This window comes from Oncorhynchus nerka, linkage group LG17 (genome assembly GCF_034236695.1).
Source record: "Oncorhynchus nerka isolate Pitt River linkage group LG17, Oner_Uvic_2.0, whole genome shotgun sequence".
In the NCBI taxonomy this organism is placed as follows: domain Eukaryota; kingdom Metazoa; phylum Chordata; class Actinopteri; order Salmoniformes; family Salmonidae; genus Oncorhynchus; species Oncorhynchus nerka.
The window spans coordinates 38,218,599-38,232,605 of record NC_088412.1 but is presented as its reverse complement, the minus strand read 5'-3'; the positions used below and the strand labels follow the sequence as shown (position 1 = coordinate 38,232,605).

The 14,007-nt window shown below is 42.6% G+C and overlaps 1 protein-coding gene across 4 annotated transcripts in view; it reads right to left on the bottom strand.

Moving 5' to 3' along the window:
- Positions 1–345: 345 nt before the first annotated feature.
- szt2 (SZT2 subunit of KICSTOR complex) overlaps positions 346–14,007 on the bottom strand; it is a 110,822-nt gene continuing 97,160 nt past the window's right edge. For all 4 annotated transcript variants that reach the window (XM_029686539.2, XM_029686542.2, XM_029686540.2 and 1 more), the window contains 8 exons: positions 13,156–13,369; positions 12,677–12,863; positions 12,474–12,596; positions 11,442–11,775; positions 10,949–11,158; positions 5,359–5,469; positions 2,393–2,461; positions 346–2,241 (listed from right to left, as the gene is read on the bottom strand). In XM_029686539.2, the coding sequence (XP_029542399.1) occupies positions 2,098–2,241; positions 2,393–2,461; positions 5,359–5,469; positions 10,949–11,158; positions 11,442–11,775; positions 12,474–12,596; positions 12,677–12,863; positions 13,156–13,369 (1,392 nt within the window). In that variant the 3' untranslated portion in view covers positions 346–2,097. The remainder of the gene's footprint in view (positions 2,242–2,392; positions 2,462–5,358; positions 5,470–10,948; positions 11,159–11,441; positions 11,776–12,473; positions 12,597–12,676; positions 12,864–13,155; positions 13,370–14,007) is intronic.

Here is a 14,007-nt window from a genome sequence, read left to right as displayed (position 1 = left end):
CCCCATTGGGTCTCCGGTCGCGGCTGGCTGTGACAGAGCCTGGACTCGAACCCAGAATCTCTAGTGGCACAGCTAGCACTACAATGCAGTGCCTTAGACCACTGTGCCACTCGGGAGGTCCTCTTATTGATGTTTTGAATGTGTGCTGAGCAGCAGTATGATCAGATCCTTTGTAAGCCCATATGTATTTTTTTCATTGTCTTTTTAATTGACTTTTGTACAATAAAGTCCTGTGTTTGTACCACACTCGCTCTTCACTCCACTCTCAGTCCCTAACAGTGCACAACACACACATGTATACAGTAGGACCATACTTACATCTGTCAAGTTACTGTTAAAACACACTTGAATATACCATAAGGTTTATTGTAGCATATCATACAAATCCATCTGTATATACATAATGTACATATACAAGGTTCAGATTATAGTACAGTTTCAGAATGCATATACTGTTGCTATAGCCGGCCTCACTGTTAACATCATCTTGAATTATTCAAAATCCAGTGTTCTTACCTTCGAAACATCTCTAAACACACAATTCACCTTACTGGGAAATCCATTATTATTATTAACATTCCAATTTCATTAATTCCTTTTTAATAAGGAACTTTAAACAATCTTGAAACATTTGGTTTCCTTCCATTGAAACGTGTACAAACGTTAAGGCCATCTTGAAGTCATAAGGTATTGCAATGACATCTCTGAACTGATGTGTGGGTGTGTGGTGTGTGTGTGATGTTACAATGTTGTACACAAGTTGGCTCCTACAGTATGTCCACCCAACACTCCATATCTTTGTAAACAGAGACCAGCTATACCCTCAAGCCTGTCCGAATGTAGCTAGTTAGCAGTCCAATTGCATTTCCCAGAAATTCCACTTGCACGATTGATGCAATAACAATAAAACTGCTCTGCTAGCATTGCTAAGAAATAAAACAAAAACTAAGGCACTTCTAGGATGAAAATATGGCAGTAGGGCAAATTGGGTAGCAGGTTTGACAGGTAGGATACAATGGGAAGAAAAAAAAAAAAATCTATTACCCAATATTTCAGACTGAAATGGCAGCAATCTTTCACCTCCGCAGAAGACTCAAGACTGTATTCACTGGATTGTGTGCAGTGGCGATCTTGAGCATCTCGTCCTGTACCTTCGCAAGGCACAGTATCCGAGAGAAATAACTTCATATATTCGTGTTCATAGGATTTGAACACCTACAATGATAAATGGGTTACGAGTTGGAGAATAGAATCTAATTTCCCAACACTTGGTTGCACAATAGTGACTTGTTTACAGTCCAATTTAGTTGGTTGGGGAGTGAGATCCACTTCAGGTTAACTGCACATGTATTGTAGATGATCTCTCATTAGAAGTAGAAGCTGAATGGGAACATGACTGAGATTACATACAGAAGTTCGGCTTTAGATCAAACTAGACTGAAATTCTCACCCCCCCTTTCATTCTACCCTACCACCACTGACCTCCAAGTCAATGAGGAATGGGCCCAGAAAGTTGGCATTGAAATGGGGGCAAATTGCATAACTTCCCTGCTTTGATCTGGTGCACTGTTCAGTGCAAAAAGCTAAACCTTCTTCAATCGGATTCTGTCATTGTGAGGTAGTGTTCACCTGAGCCTCAAAGCAAAGCGTTTATAAAATGACCTCTGTCTGTGAGGCCCAATGTCCACTGCAGAGGGCATGTCAACACCCACAACTGGCAGAAAAGAGTTCAGCCAAAGCCGGTCTCTGGTTCAACTTACATTTTGTGTTGAGAGGAAAGTAAAAATGTATTTTCAGTCACTATAGGGCACATACACTGTCTGATAAAGAAGAACCTTTGTGTGCAATAGTGTGTATAGTTCCTCCGAATATATTTTCCCCCAGTGGTAGAATTAGTAAACGACTGATTAATTGTACAGGAAGCTTTGACTTGCAAACTATCTCTGATTCGCTGGTTCAGCACTTTTCAATGATAACATCCTTTATTGGTGTCCCACAAGCCAAGGCGGCCTATAAAGGAAGCCGCCTGTCTGGAACTACACCTCCCAGCAGCTCCGTTTCTCTGAGGCACGCCTGGTCCTTACTGGCCCTCCAGCCCTAGAGCAAACCGGTCCAAAGGTTGTAGCAGGCTGTGTTGATCACAGACTCCAGATGATGGTACATGGACACCAGCTGGGGTGGGGGGCTGCTGCTAGGCTGCGGTTGGGATGGCAACGGCTCCCTAAACACAACCTTGAGGCTCTGGTGGGAGGCAACAAAGATAAATTGAAAATGTCATCTCATGTTATAGCTTATAAGGAACTCATACACAGTATTGGAGAAGCTATATAATAATATAAATGGGATTTTAAGAGTGAGAGCATATCAAGGGGCAGGCATCCCAATTACTCACCGTTTTTCCTGCCTTAGTGTCAAGGAAAACCAGAACAAAGCAGTCAGTGAATTTCTGGTTTAGGACAGCCTGAAAGAGAAAATAAGAGAATTGAAGGGCAACTGTTTATTTCAAGCTATAATGACTTACTTAACCCCCCCCCCCTATTCCACACAATATAACTTGGAACAAAAATAGGTGACTGCCTACAGTTAATAGATGGATGGGATCTTGTGTTTGCGCTGTTTAAGTCTTTTTCCCTCTGGAACAAAAAAGTTATTGTGTGTGTCGTTTGCTAGGGAGGGAGGGAGAGGTGGAGTTTATGTCACCAACTACAGTACTAGAGCAGAACATCTCCAGAAGAAAAAAAAGTCAGGGGGATGTTCTTTTGATCTCAACTCTCTCAATTACCATATTAAGTAGAGTGTAACCTCTTGACACAGAAGAGGAGATGAAATTTCCCCACAAGACTCCCATAATCCCCCTTGAGAGCCACGCTTCACATTTTTACACAATGTCAAAACCCTTCTTCCAAACTGCAGAGGTCTCACAATTTTACATGTTTGAACAGACCATTTTTCTATCTTCCTTCTTCACACTCAATAGTTATTTTTCTCCCCTGTTACCTATGAAAGTTAGAAGCCTGAGAGAAACAGCCGAGTTTCATTTAGAAAAGTTCAAGGTGACTTGAGGCAGTTCCTTATAACGGATTAGTCCAGTAGAACTGAACAAAAATATAAAACGCAAAAATTTCAACAATTTTACTGAGTTACAGTTCATATAAGGATATCAGTCCATTGAAATAAATTCATTAGGCCCCAATCTTTGGATTTCACATGACTTAGAATACAGATATGCATGTTGGTCACAAATACCCCCCAAAATAAAAAGGTAGGGGCATGGATCAGAAAACCGGTCAGTTTCTGGTGTGACCACCATTTCCCTCATGTAGCGCGACACATCTCCTTCACATAGAGTTGATCAGGCTGTTGATTTTGGCCTGTGGAATGATGTCCCATTCCTCTTCGATGGATGTGCGAAGTTGCTGGAAATTGGCGGGGACTGGAACACGCTGTTGTACACCTCAATCCAGAGCATCACAAACATGCTCAATGTCTGGTGAGTATGCAGGCCATGGAAGAACTGGGACATTTTCAGATTGTGTACAGTTCCTTGCGACATGGAGCCGTGCAGTATCATGCTGAAACATGAGGTGATGGAAGCAGATGAAAGGCACAGCCATGGGCCTCAGGATCTTGCCATCGATAAAATGCAATTGAGTTGGTTGTCCGTAGCTTATGCCTGCCCATACCATAACCCCATCATGAGGCATTCTGTTCACAACATTGACATCAGCAAACCACTCGCCCACACGACGCCATACATGCTGTCTGCCATCGGTACAGTTGAAACCGGGATTCATCAGTGAAGAGCACACTTCTCCAGCATGACAGTGGCCATCGAAGGTGAGCATTTGCCCACTGAAGTCGGTTACAACGCCAAACTGCAGTCAGGTTCAAGACCCCAGTGAGGATGACAAGCACGCAGATGAGCTTCCCTGAGACGGGTTCTGGCAGGCTGTGCAGAAATTCTTCATTGTGCAAACCCACAGTTTCATCAGCTGTCCGGGTGGCTGGTCTCAGACGATACCGCAGGTGAAGAATCCGAATGTGGGCTGGCGTGGTTACACGTGGTCTGCGGTTGGACGTACTGCCAAATTCTATAAAACGACATTGGAGGCAGCTTATGGTAGAGAAATTAACATTACATTATCTGGGAACAGCTCTGGTGGACATTCCTGCAGTCAGCATGCCAAATGCACTCTCCCTTTAAAACTTGAGACATCTGTGGCATTGTGTTGTGTGACAAAACTGCCCATTTTAGAGTGGCCTTTTATTGTCCCCAGCACAAGTTGCACCTGTGTAATGATCATGCTGTTTAATGATCAGCTTTTTGATACGCCACACCTGTCAGGTGGATGGATTATCTTGGCAAAGGAAAAATGTTCACTAACAGGGATATAAGCAAATGTGCCCACACATTTTAAGAGAAGTAAGCTTTTTGTGCGTATGGAATATTTCTGGGATCTTTTATTTCAGCTTATGAAACATGGGACCAACACTTTACATGCTGTGATTATATTTTTGTTCAGTTTAAAAAGTTGACCTTCAAAATCCATTGAAATCAAATAGGGGACAGAGGGAGGGAATTAATGATTGAATATTACACATATAGATTGATATAGTATTTGCCTTGAATGCATTTAATAAACAGTGGAGTCCAATGACTGAGCTATGGGAACTTTGATAGAGGCACCCGGTGGTTTTGATGTTGTTTGCATGCAATGTCACGATACAGTTTGGCTTGAGGCGGATGGAATCATTCGAATGTGGAGTAGAGAACAGGGGATGATTCATTTGCTTAGTGGGGTGCTTTCCCCTGTTAATCTGCATTATATTCTGGATCACATTAAATCAGCTGGAGGTGCAGTAGCTGGTGGTGCTGTAGTCCAGTGGTTCCCAAACTTTTGGGTGCGGAGAGGTAGGGGGAGATGAACAAATGCAATTGTTTTTGTTCTTTTTGAAAGTCAGGCTTTCAACTTACTCTTGAAAGTTGTAATAGTTGAATGCACAAGGTGCAATTTTGAAATTGGGTAGTGCATCAGTAGGTTTCCTCTTGTCATGTCAGTGATTGCAGAACTTAGAGAGCTATTTATATATTGTCAGAAATAGGGGGGGGGGGGGGGGCACCTCATAATATACTGGGATGGGATGTGTTCAGTGGGGAGAAGTGTTTTGATACTTTTTCCATTGCAGATTTAGCTACGTGTGCCCTACTGAACATGACCCTGATTTAGTGGGGGTTGAGCTCTGAAGGAACCTATTTTGACAAACCATTTGAATTCTACTGTGATTGTGGAGTGGCAGTTTTGACATGTTCTTGTAGTGTTTATATTTTATACATTATATTAGTTGTTCTGTTCTTACCAGATACTGAATGCCACTGTCATCAAAGTGTCGGCAGCTCTGAGGGAATCGAGTCAGCAGCACTTTAATCAGACTCTGGTACCAGCTGGGACTCATGGTTAGGAAACAGTCCTGGAACCGAGAGAGAGGACACAAAGTAAAAAAAAAGAAAGTGTTATTGTTCAACATTTCGACCCGAAAGTATTCATCAGGCTTCTGAACTACAGACAAAGAAATGGCTTGACCCTACATGTTACCACCCACACACAAAACCGCTTCAGCAACATAAGAACTATTGCTAAAACTGGAGGAACAAATAGCCTACACACACTGACAAAAGATGCATTAGGAATTAAGATAAAAAGTAAAGATCTTTCAAAGTCTTCTAGATATTACCTTCCAAATTAAAAATGCAGAAATAGTACACATCCAATTACTAAGCTGGCTTTGAATCTAAAATGTATAAAACATTTCTTGGCTGAGAATCTGTGATTCCCTGGCATACATTATGAATAGCAGCAATTGATGCAGGCAGAGAAGAGGATCGGGAGGGAAGGCGAAGGGGGGGGTGAGCTGTAGGCAGCTTTTCAACGGCGACCCCTGCGATGCTGTAGAGCCTACTCAGTTCTCAACGTGCATACTTTACTACACACTCTTAATCTGTTCTCTCAGCTCGCTGGCAGTGAAGTTTCCATTCCACTTCTTTATCACACGGCCATATAAATAGTACGTTTGGGTTTTTAAATGAGGACTTTCCTGTTGATAATTGCTGAGATCCCCGTGGGAAAGACAGAGCGGGTATTATCTTGGAACAGGGCAGCTCTTTACTGTAGCTATACCTCCACACTAAATTGAAGTGTAGATCTTTTACTACATAATGATATAATAATGTTTTTTTTATTTATTTTTATTTAAATGCTGCTCTCCACTGTCCCAAATGGCACCCCATTGCCTATATACTAGGAAATAGGGTTTGGGAAGAATCCCATGCTAACATCCTAGTCAGAATGAATACCTTCTGCACGTTGGGCTTCTGAGCATCGAGAAGCTTCAACCTCATGATGGATTTGATAATAATTTTAGTTCATCTTTAACGAGACATCATTTAAAATAAATTACATTTGTTACTAGAAAATAGTATCATCAGACACATTCTATGTGTAGTTCAATTTGGTTTAAAATCTATTTTGAACCTGGGGATCACATGTAGCCAGAGTATACCTCTGGTAGCTGAGCGCTATCCCCTAGTTGTGAGCAGCATGTAGACTTCTGAAATGCCCAGAGGGGTCAGGCGGTATAAAACAAACTCACAGGTTACATCCCAAATGGTACCCTATTCCCTAAAACGGTGCACTACTGTTGACCAGAGCCCACAGTCCATTGTCAAAAGTAGGTAACTATATAGGGAATAGGGATGTAACTACAGAATAGATCAAATATGACATGTGGACAGTGGAGTAGCTACATGTAATCACAATGCCCATATCTGCATTCAGTGCATTTACACATTCTCCAACTGCGCATGACGATACGACGGCAGCACTCTCCTCATGTTGCAGTCACTGTAAAGCTTGTGTGGTTAATATATGGAGGATATGGCCTGGTCTTGGCTCCATTCTCCACCTGCCTCCCCGTCTCAGCTCTGATGGGATGAGCTGCTGCGGTGCACTGTGGGAAGGCTCTAAGACTCGAAGGAACTGTCAGTCAAACAGTGAGGAGCCCAGTAGCCCACAACCACTGGATCAGGAAAAGTATGGGGGCTTTTAGAGGGAGCCTGTGATTATCAGGATTCCTTTCTCCATGGATGTGTTTCTCTCCTGTTTCGACACGCACAAGAAACATGTGTACACACACACACACACACCTCTCTCTGTGATTATCACTATTCACCAAAGAAGCTGTGGAGTCGTTCCTTGTCATTTCAGCAAGCCATGACACCCACCATCTCAGATTGTTCTGAAATTCTTTCTGTAGTTAGAAACAGCTAAGATTGGCATTTCTGCAATTTAAAAAAACCCATTTTATTTCACCTCAGCAACATTAAACGAATTGATTGCACTCAAATTGGCCACTTTTATTTCTAGGATCTAGATAATATCCAATAAATATAGTACCCAACATCCAATTTGTACCAACATTTTTCCTACCAATGAGTAAGACATGAGGAATCCCCCCCAAAAATGTCAAAAAGCCCCCCACACCCTGTGCCAATCCCACCCCAACAACCAGTATAAATTCTTTATGTTTACAATGTAGTATGAAGCTGCGGCGAGGAGCATTGCTTCTCCATACTATGTAATGTATTACCTGTGAATCTGGTGATGTGTTTTTCCTCTTTTCAGAGAAAATAGTAATTGAAGTCGCTTGCATTATTTACCTTAAAGTAGTGCGAAAGTACCAGGACGCTTCTGTTCCTATTATACCACCACACTCATCCATTGTGCTGGTCTCTTGTCTTTATTAAATAGGTGACAACATTTCCTTTACAACTTTGGGTAGAAAACCAAATAGGGCTGTCCCCGACTAAAAAAAATCTTGGTCGACCGAGAGTCATCCTGTTCTTTCGATCAATCGATTGGCCCATATATAGGCAGACACACCCCTATGTGTTTGAATAAAATAAACTACATATGCAGTGAGCTTGTCTGATGCTTTAACCATACTGTTTGATGACATAATTAAGACACAAAAATGACTCAAGAAAGAGTCCGATGGTCACGCTATGTTCAAAAAAATGACAGTGAGTTCCTGTGTGACTGGCGCACGCCGTCTCGCTCTCCTCCCTACAGCAGCGGAAAGGCACCACAGCACAGCAAGTGTTTATTGCGCTGTCCGTGCTGAAGCTTCAACATTATTTCAGCCATTTAGTTTCTTACTTGTTTCTGACTGAAAAGTTATGTTACCGAAAACCCAAATTTGTTTAGGAAAAACATTCCCTATTCCCTCAACCCTTGCTCTCTTTACATGACACATATAAGCATGGCACGCATGTAACCAATAGGGCCTGACCTATAGCCTATCATAATCACATCAATAAATGGGTTATAACAAACTCCAAACACAGTAACACATGACAGCACAATGGATGTGGAAAAATAAACTCGAAACGGGTGAATGTTTACTGGTTGCTCAGAAGGGAAAGGGGAAGTCAGATCTGTGGAAGACATTGAGTTAGTTGTGGAAACTACTGGAGATCAAGAAAAAAGGAGGGTATAGGAGCAAGCGATGCGTGAGTAGTGTGCCAAACAGTTGACTACAATATAATTTTTTCAAACCCTTTGGAACAGTGTAAACACTAAATAAATAAGTGTACCAGGGAGGCTGTAAAGCCTTTATTACAGCAGACTAAAAACAGTTGCATTTGTGAATTGCAGTTTATTTATTGTTTAGGCAAATTATTCAAAGCTCCCTTTGTTATTTCATTTTAAAACTAAAATGCTTGATTGAATTTCAAAGCCTGAATGTCTCGTGTGCTGTGTGATGGCATGAACGAATGAATGATAGATTGTTACAGTAGCCTATATATGGAAATATAGGCCTAAGTAAGTTATGGTATTAACCTCTCTGCGCACGGAACCCGGTAGCGGGATGAAATTCGACAACATACGGTGATCGCTACATATAAATAGCGATTAAACAAACATTCATGAAAATACAAGTGTCTCACATGTTTCGAAAGCCAAGAATCTTGCTAATCCAACTGCGTTGTCAGATTTAAAAAAGGATTTACTGCGAAGGAATACGATGCGATTATCTGAGGACAGAGCCCCATAAAAAACAACTATTTCAACCAGCACAGGCGTAACAAAATCACAAACTGCAATAAAATAAATTGTTTACCTTTGATGATCTTCCTCTGTTTGCAATCCCAATGCTCATTGTTACACAATGAATGGTGTATCGTTTGATAAAATACATTTTTATAGCCTAACACGAAACATTTTGTGAACCGCTTGTGTTGTGAATTCCGTCTCATTCCATTTTCGACGACACACTCGAGGTAAATACACACACAAACGTGACTTTTCCAGTCATATACAAAGAGCACTAATGATATCGACATTACTTATTATTATAATGATAATTGTAATAACAATAAGATCAAAAAAAGATTATAGTGTTTTTCTATTGTAATGGCATTGGGTTGCATGGGTTTAATGGTAAAATTCCACTAATCACAATACATGCAGTGCTTTCAGAAAGAATTCACACCCCTTGACTTTTTCCACATTTAGTTGTGTTACAAAGTGGGATTAAAATGGATTTGTCATTTTTTTGTCAACAACCTACATAAAATACTCTAATGTCAGTGGAAGAAAAATGTTTTTAAAAAAAATAGAATTTATTTTAATTTTTTAAATCACGTTAATATATTTTGATTAGATAACTATTCAATCCCGAGTCAATACATGTTAGAATCACCTTTGGCAGTGATTACAGCTGTGAGTCTTTCTGGGTAAATCCCTAAGAGCGTCGCACACCTGGATTGCACAATATTTTCCCATTATTCTTTAAAACATTATTCAAGCTGTGTCAAGTTGGTTGATCAGTGCTAGACAGCCATTTTCAAGACTTGCCATAGATTTTCAAGCCGATTTAAATCAAAACTGTAACTAGGCCACTCAGGATTACTTCATGTCATCTTGGTAAGCAACTCAAGTGTGTATCTGGTTTTGTGTTTTAGGTCATTGTCCTGCTGAAAGGTACATATCTACCTGTCTACCTGTGTCTGTAGTTGCTCAAAACCATTGCCCAATTGGAGCAGGGTACTTTTAATTATTGGAGCTCTGAAGAAAGGCCTTTATTTTACAAAGCCAACAGGTGAAGGATGGCTATATCGTTAACATCAATAACAAACTTCTGGGTTAAAGTGTTTTTTTTTTTTGTTATTGCAGAAGATAATCTGTTCTCAGTAACTAAATGTATCCATCTAACAAACACAAGAGGCTAACAGGAAACTCTACAACACTGACACAATGCATGCTTATCTAACTCAAGAGGTACATAGCCAAATCAAAATCAGCACTGGAACAAAATATACTAATATGGCCATGACGTGATACTGGAAATTAGGCTATTGAAAACAATACATATGTACAGCTGACTGGAACCATCCAATCGCTCTGAACGGCTGCACAATCCAATCAGTGACCGGATGCGTTTTAATGATGGGTGTAGATGACTCTATAATAATTATGCCTCTTGCTGTATGTGTACAGTAGGGTGCTGATGGGCGTTTGAGATGTTTCCTAAACAGGAAGAGCAGCAAACAGATGCTGTCAAATCAACACAGCAGCTACTGCTAAAGCAATAAGCGAATAGAGGCGATACAAACAGGACCTGAGAAAGACCCGTTTCATCATACATCACTGCACATCTGAGTGAGTCAGTGAGGAAGGAGGGTTTGTGTGTAAACAGGAGAGCAAGGTCAGGGTCAATCATTGAAAAGTAAATGAGGAAAATTGAGTATTGGAATTTCAGCTTATTTCCTAAATTGACTGACTAGAAATGGAATGGGCCCCGACCCGGCAGGAAAGACATCAATATGAAGTATGGCGGTGAGGTGAGCTGATGTGGTCTGTAGTGGAATGAGGTACAGTGTGTTCTTTACCAGCTGTGGGTCGATCTCCTCCACAGATCGACTCTGCACGGCGTTGAGGAGCTCCTCCAATTCGCTGAAGGACAGTTTGCTCAGCTTGAGCTTGTCCATGGCCAGGTGATGGTGTTCACCATGGAACAGCCTCCTCCACAGATTATCCCTGCGACAGTGGCCCATGGCCTGCTCCACGCTCGCCTGGATCTGCCTCCGTGCACAGCCCACCTGGATGGATTTATTTGACTCATTTAAAATACATTGCCTATAATCTCATGTACATGCCACATTGGCAATAACTACGACGTAAATATATCGGTACACTGATTTCTTTAGTTATACTAACATAGTAACCTACAGTAACCTAAAACCTAACCTTTTTAAACAGAAATGAACCTAGTATGAAATAGTAACCTACAGTTTCTTCATCCATGCGAGTACAATGTTATGCATATTAAATAGTTCAAGATTAAAAACACAATTAAGTTCTAGCAGTCCTGGAGAACCCTACCTCCTGATTGAGTAGAGGGAACAGAGGAGAGGGGTAGAGGAGTCCCTGGGCCCCAGACCCAGACCTCCGGCGGCCAGTCAGGGGGTAAAACTCGTTCCCATCGCTGGGGGTAGAGATGGTGTCTGGGGCTGAGGTTGCAGGTGGGGTCTCCTCCCAGAGGTCCGGTTCAGGGTCCCGTGCCCCGCCCAGTTCTGTCCCTCTCTCAGGGGGAACCTTTCCTCCCAGGTCGCGGGCCTCTCGGTGTATTTGGGGAAGCTTTTTGAAGCGCCGCATGTCAGCAGTCAGCCGGGGGAACAGCTCTCGCTGACTGGTCATGATCACGTAGTAACGCAGCCTGAACCATTAAACAGACACAGATTGAAAAGACAGACAAGTCACTCTCAATGCAGTGCAATAAACCTCTTACATACACAGAGATATTGGTACAATACACTGCTTCATGTTGTGTAACCTACTGTACAGAATACTACCCTACTGTTTTCAACAGCAACCTACTGTACGAAATTGTAACCTACAAAATTGTAGCCTTTCTCCAATTTTCAAAATAAACCATTTCCCCACAGCATTTCAGAGGATTGAAGAAGGGGAAATGGGATACCTAGTCAGTTGCGCAACTGAATGTTATTCAACCAACACGTCTTCCTCATTTAACCCATACCCTCTGAACCAGAGAGGTGCGCGTGGCTGCCTTAAATCGACAACCACGTCATCGGCTCCCATGTTGGGGGTTAACTGCCTTGCTCAAGGACAAAAGAGAGCAACATGGTTTTCACCACATGTATACCCTGGTCTAACCCGTCTGACAAGGAGTAATTACTTCCCCCATCCATTGTGTGATATTTATACAACAGGTGGGTCTAATCACGAATGCTGATTGGTTAAAACCGCATTCCAGCCGGTGTCTATTCCACAAGTTAGCACCGGCTAAATCTACGACGTTAAAATGCCCGTTTCACTCTGTTCCATCTGACTGCGCAATCCACTGTCTCATCAGCTCAGCCAGGCAATTTATAAACTAGATCTACACTGGACCTCAGCAGATGTCTCTCTCCCTCCGACTGCTCCTCAAATGGTGCGGCATTGTGACACACCAGCAGGGACACGTCAAAATCGTCATGGTGACGCAGGCCTTCCAGGTCCTTGTAAGAGCCCGAGCTGGAGGAGAAGAATAGGTCATGAATAATGTATCTTTTAAAGTCGCAGAGGTGTGTGTGTGTGTGTGTCCATAAACCTACCTGTTCCAAAGTGCCACCAGAGCGTACTCATGGAGGTCGGAGCTGGGTGGTGCTCCCTTCTTGCCTTCGCTGGTCATTGCAACCTTGGACATGCGAAGGGGCTTCATGCCATAGGTGCCAGCGTGGTCAGTGATGTAGTTATACAGCTGGTGGGCTGTGATCATCCCCGTAGAGATAGAGAAACTCCCTGACAGACAGACAGGTAGAGAGCATGAGCTCACTGACAGGACATAGGCCTAGATTCAACCCAACACGGATTAGTAACCTGCGCACAGCGACATACTTTCAAAGGCAATTTTCCAGATGTTCACGGAGACCATGCTCACTGTTTAGGCTCAAGCAGAGATCACATGTGAAAGTGAAATCGCAAAGCACAGGTGGTTTATGTTAAAGCAGTCTTAACAATGTTCCTACTGCTGGGACTCATCTTCGCAGCAGCATCCGGGTCTACTTGTTTAGGTGGGCTGGCTCAGACTCACCCTGGAAGACGTGATTGCGTCCGAATTTGGGGATGTCAGGGTGATGAGCAATGAAGTCCTCCAGGAAGCCGGTCAGCTGGTATCCCTGCCGCAGGGTCATGTGACAACCCACCAGGTACTGGTGCACCACCCGCAGGTGGAAGTCATAGCTGAACGAGTGCACGTGCATCAGGTCACGCACCTTATCACACTCCTCTGTGAACAGCATTGAGAGCTGGAGGTGAGAGAGATGGGGGGGGGGGGCGACACAGTGTAGACACTCACTACCGAGTTCATTAAGGGTTGCGGGGATGGGATTGAATGGGATACACCACACAAACACACAGACAGTCAATCGCACGCACGCATACAATGGAACCTACCAATCACCTAGTCCAGAGAAAGAAGATCCCCATGACCTACCCTACCCAGCATCCTTTGCATCCTCAGATCATGACCTTAAACCCCAAATCCCTTTTTTCAAGTCGATACATTCACAAAATCATCTGAATTCTCCTGGATTAAAATCGAGCCAGCATTGGCAGTATCATATGCACAATTCAATGTTTTATAATAGCGTTTCTAAAGTTAGCGCCTCTCTCGCTCTCTGCATTGCTATCTGTCTAGTGTCTAATAGTGATAGCAGCCCCATTAAACTGTTGTCTACAGCCATTGTCTGTCTGTGTTGTATCCATCCAATCTGTGGCAGCATGCACTTAAAGTGCTTATACTGCAACGCTACTCCCAACCCTCCTTTGTGAGAGCCTTTCGTAAGCAACTGTGATATCAATCAACTTCACAATTGTATATCTTATTTAATTAAATCCAACATCAAAGCGGAGGCTTACAAAAGCATTAAAATGGCAAAATGCA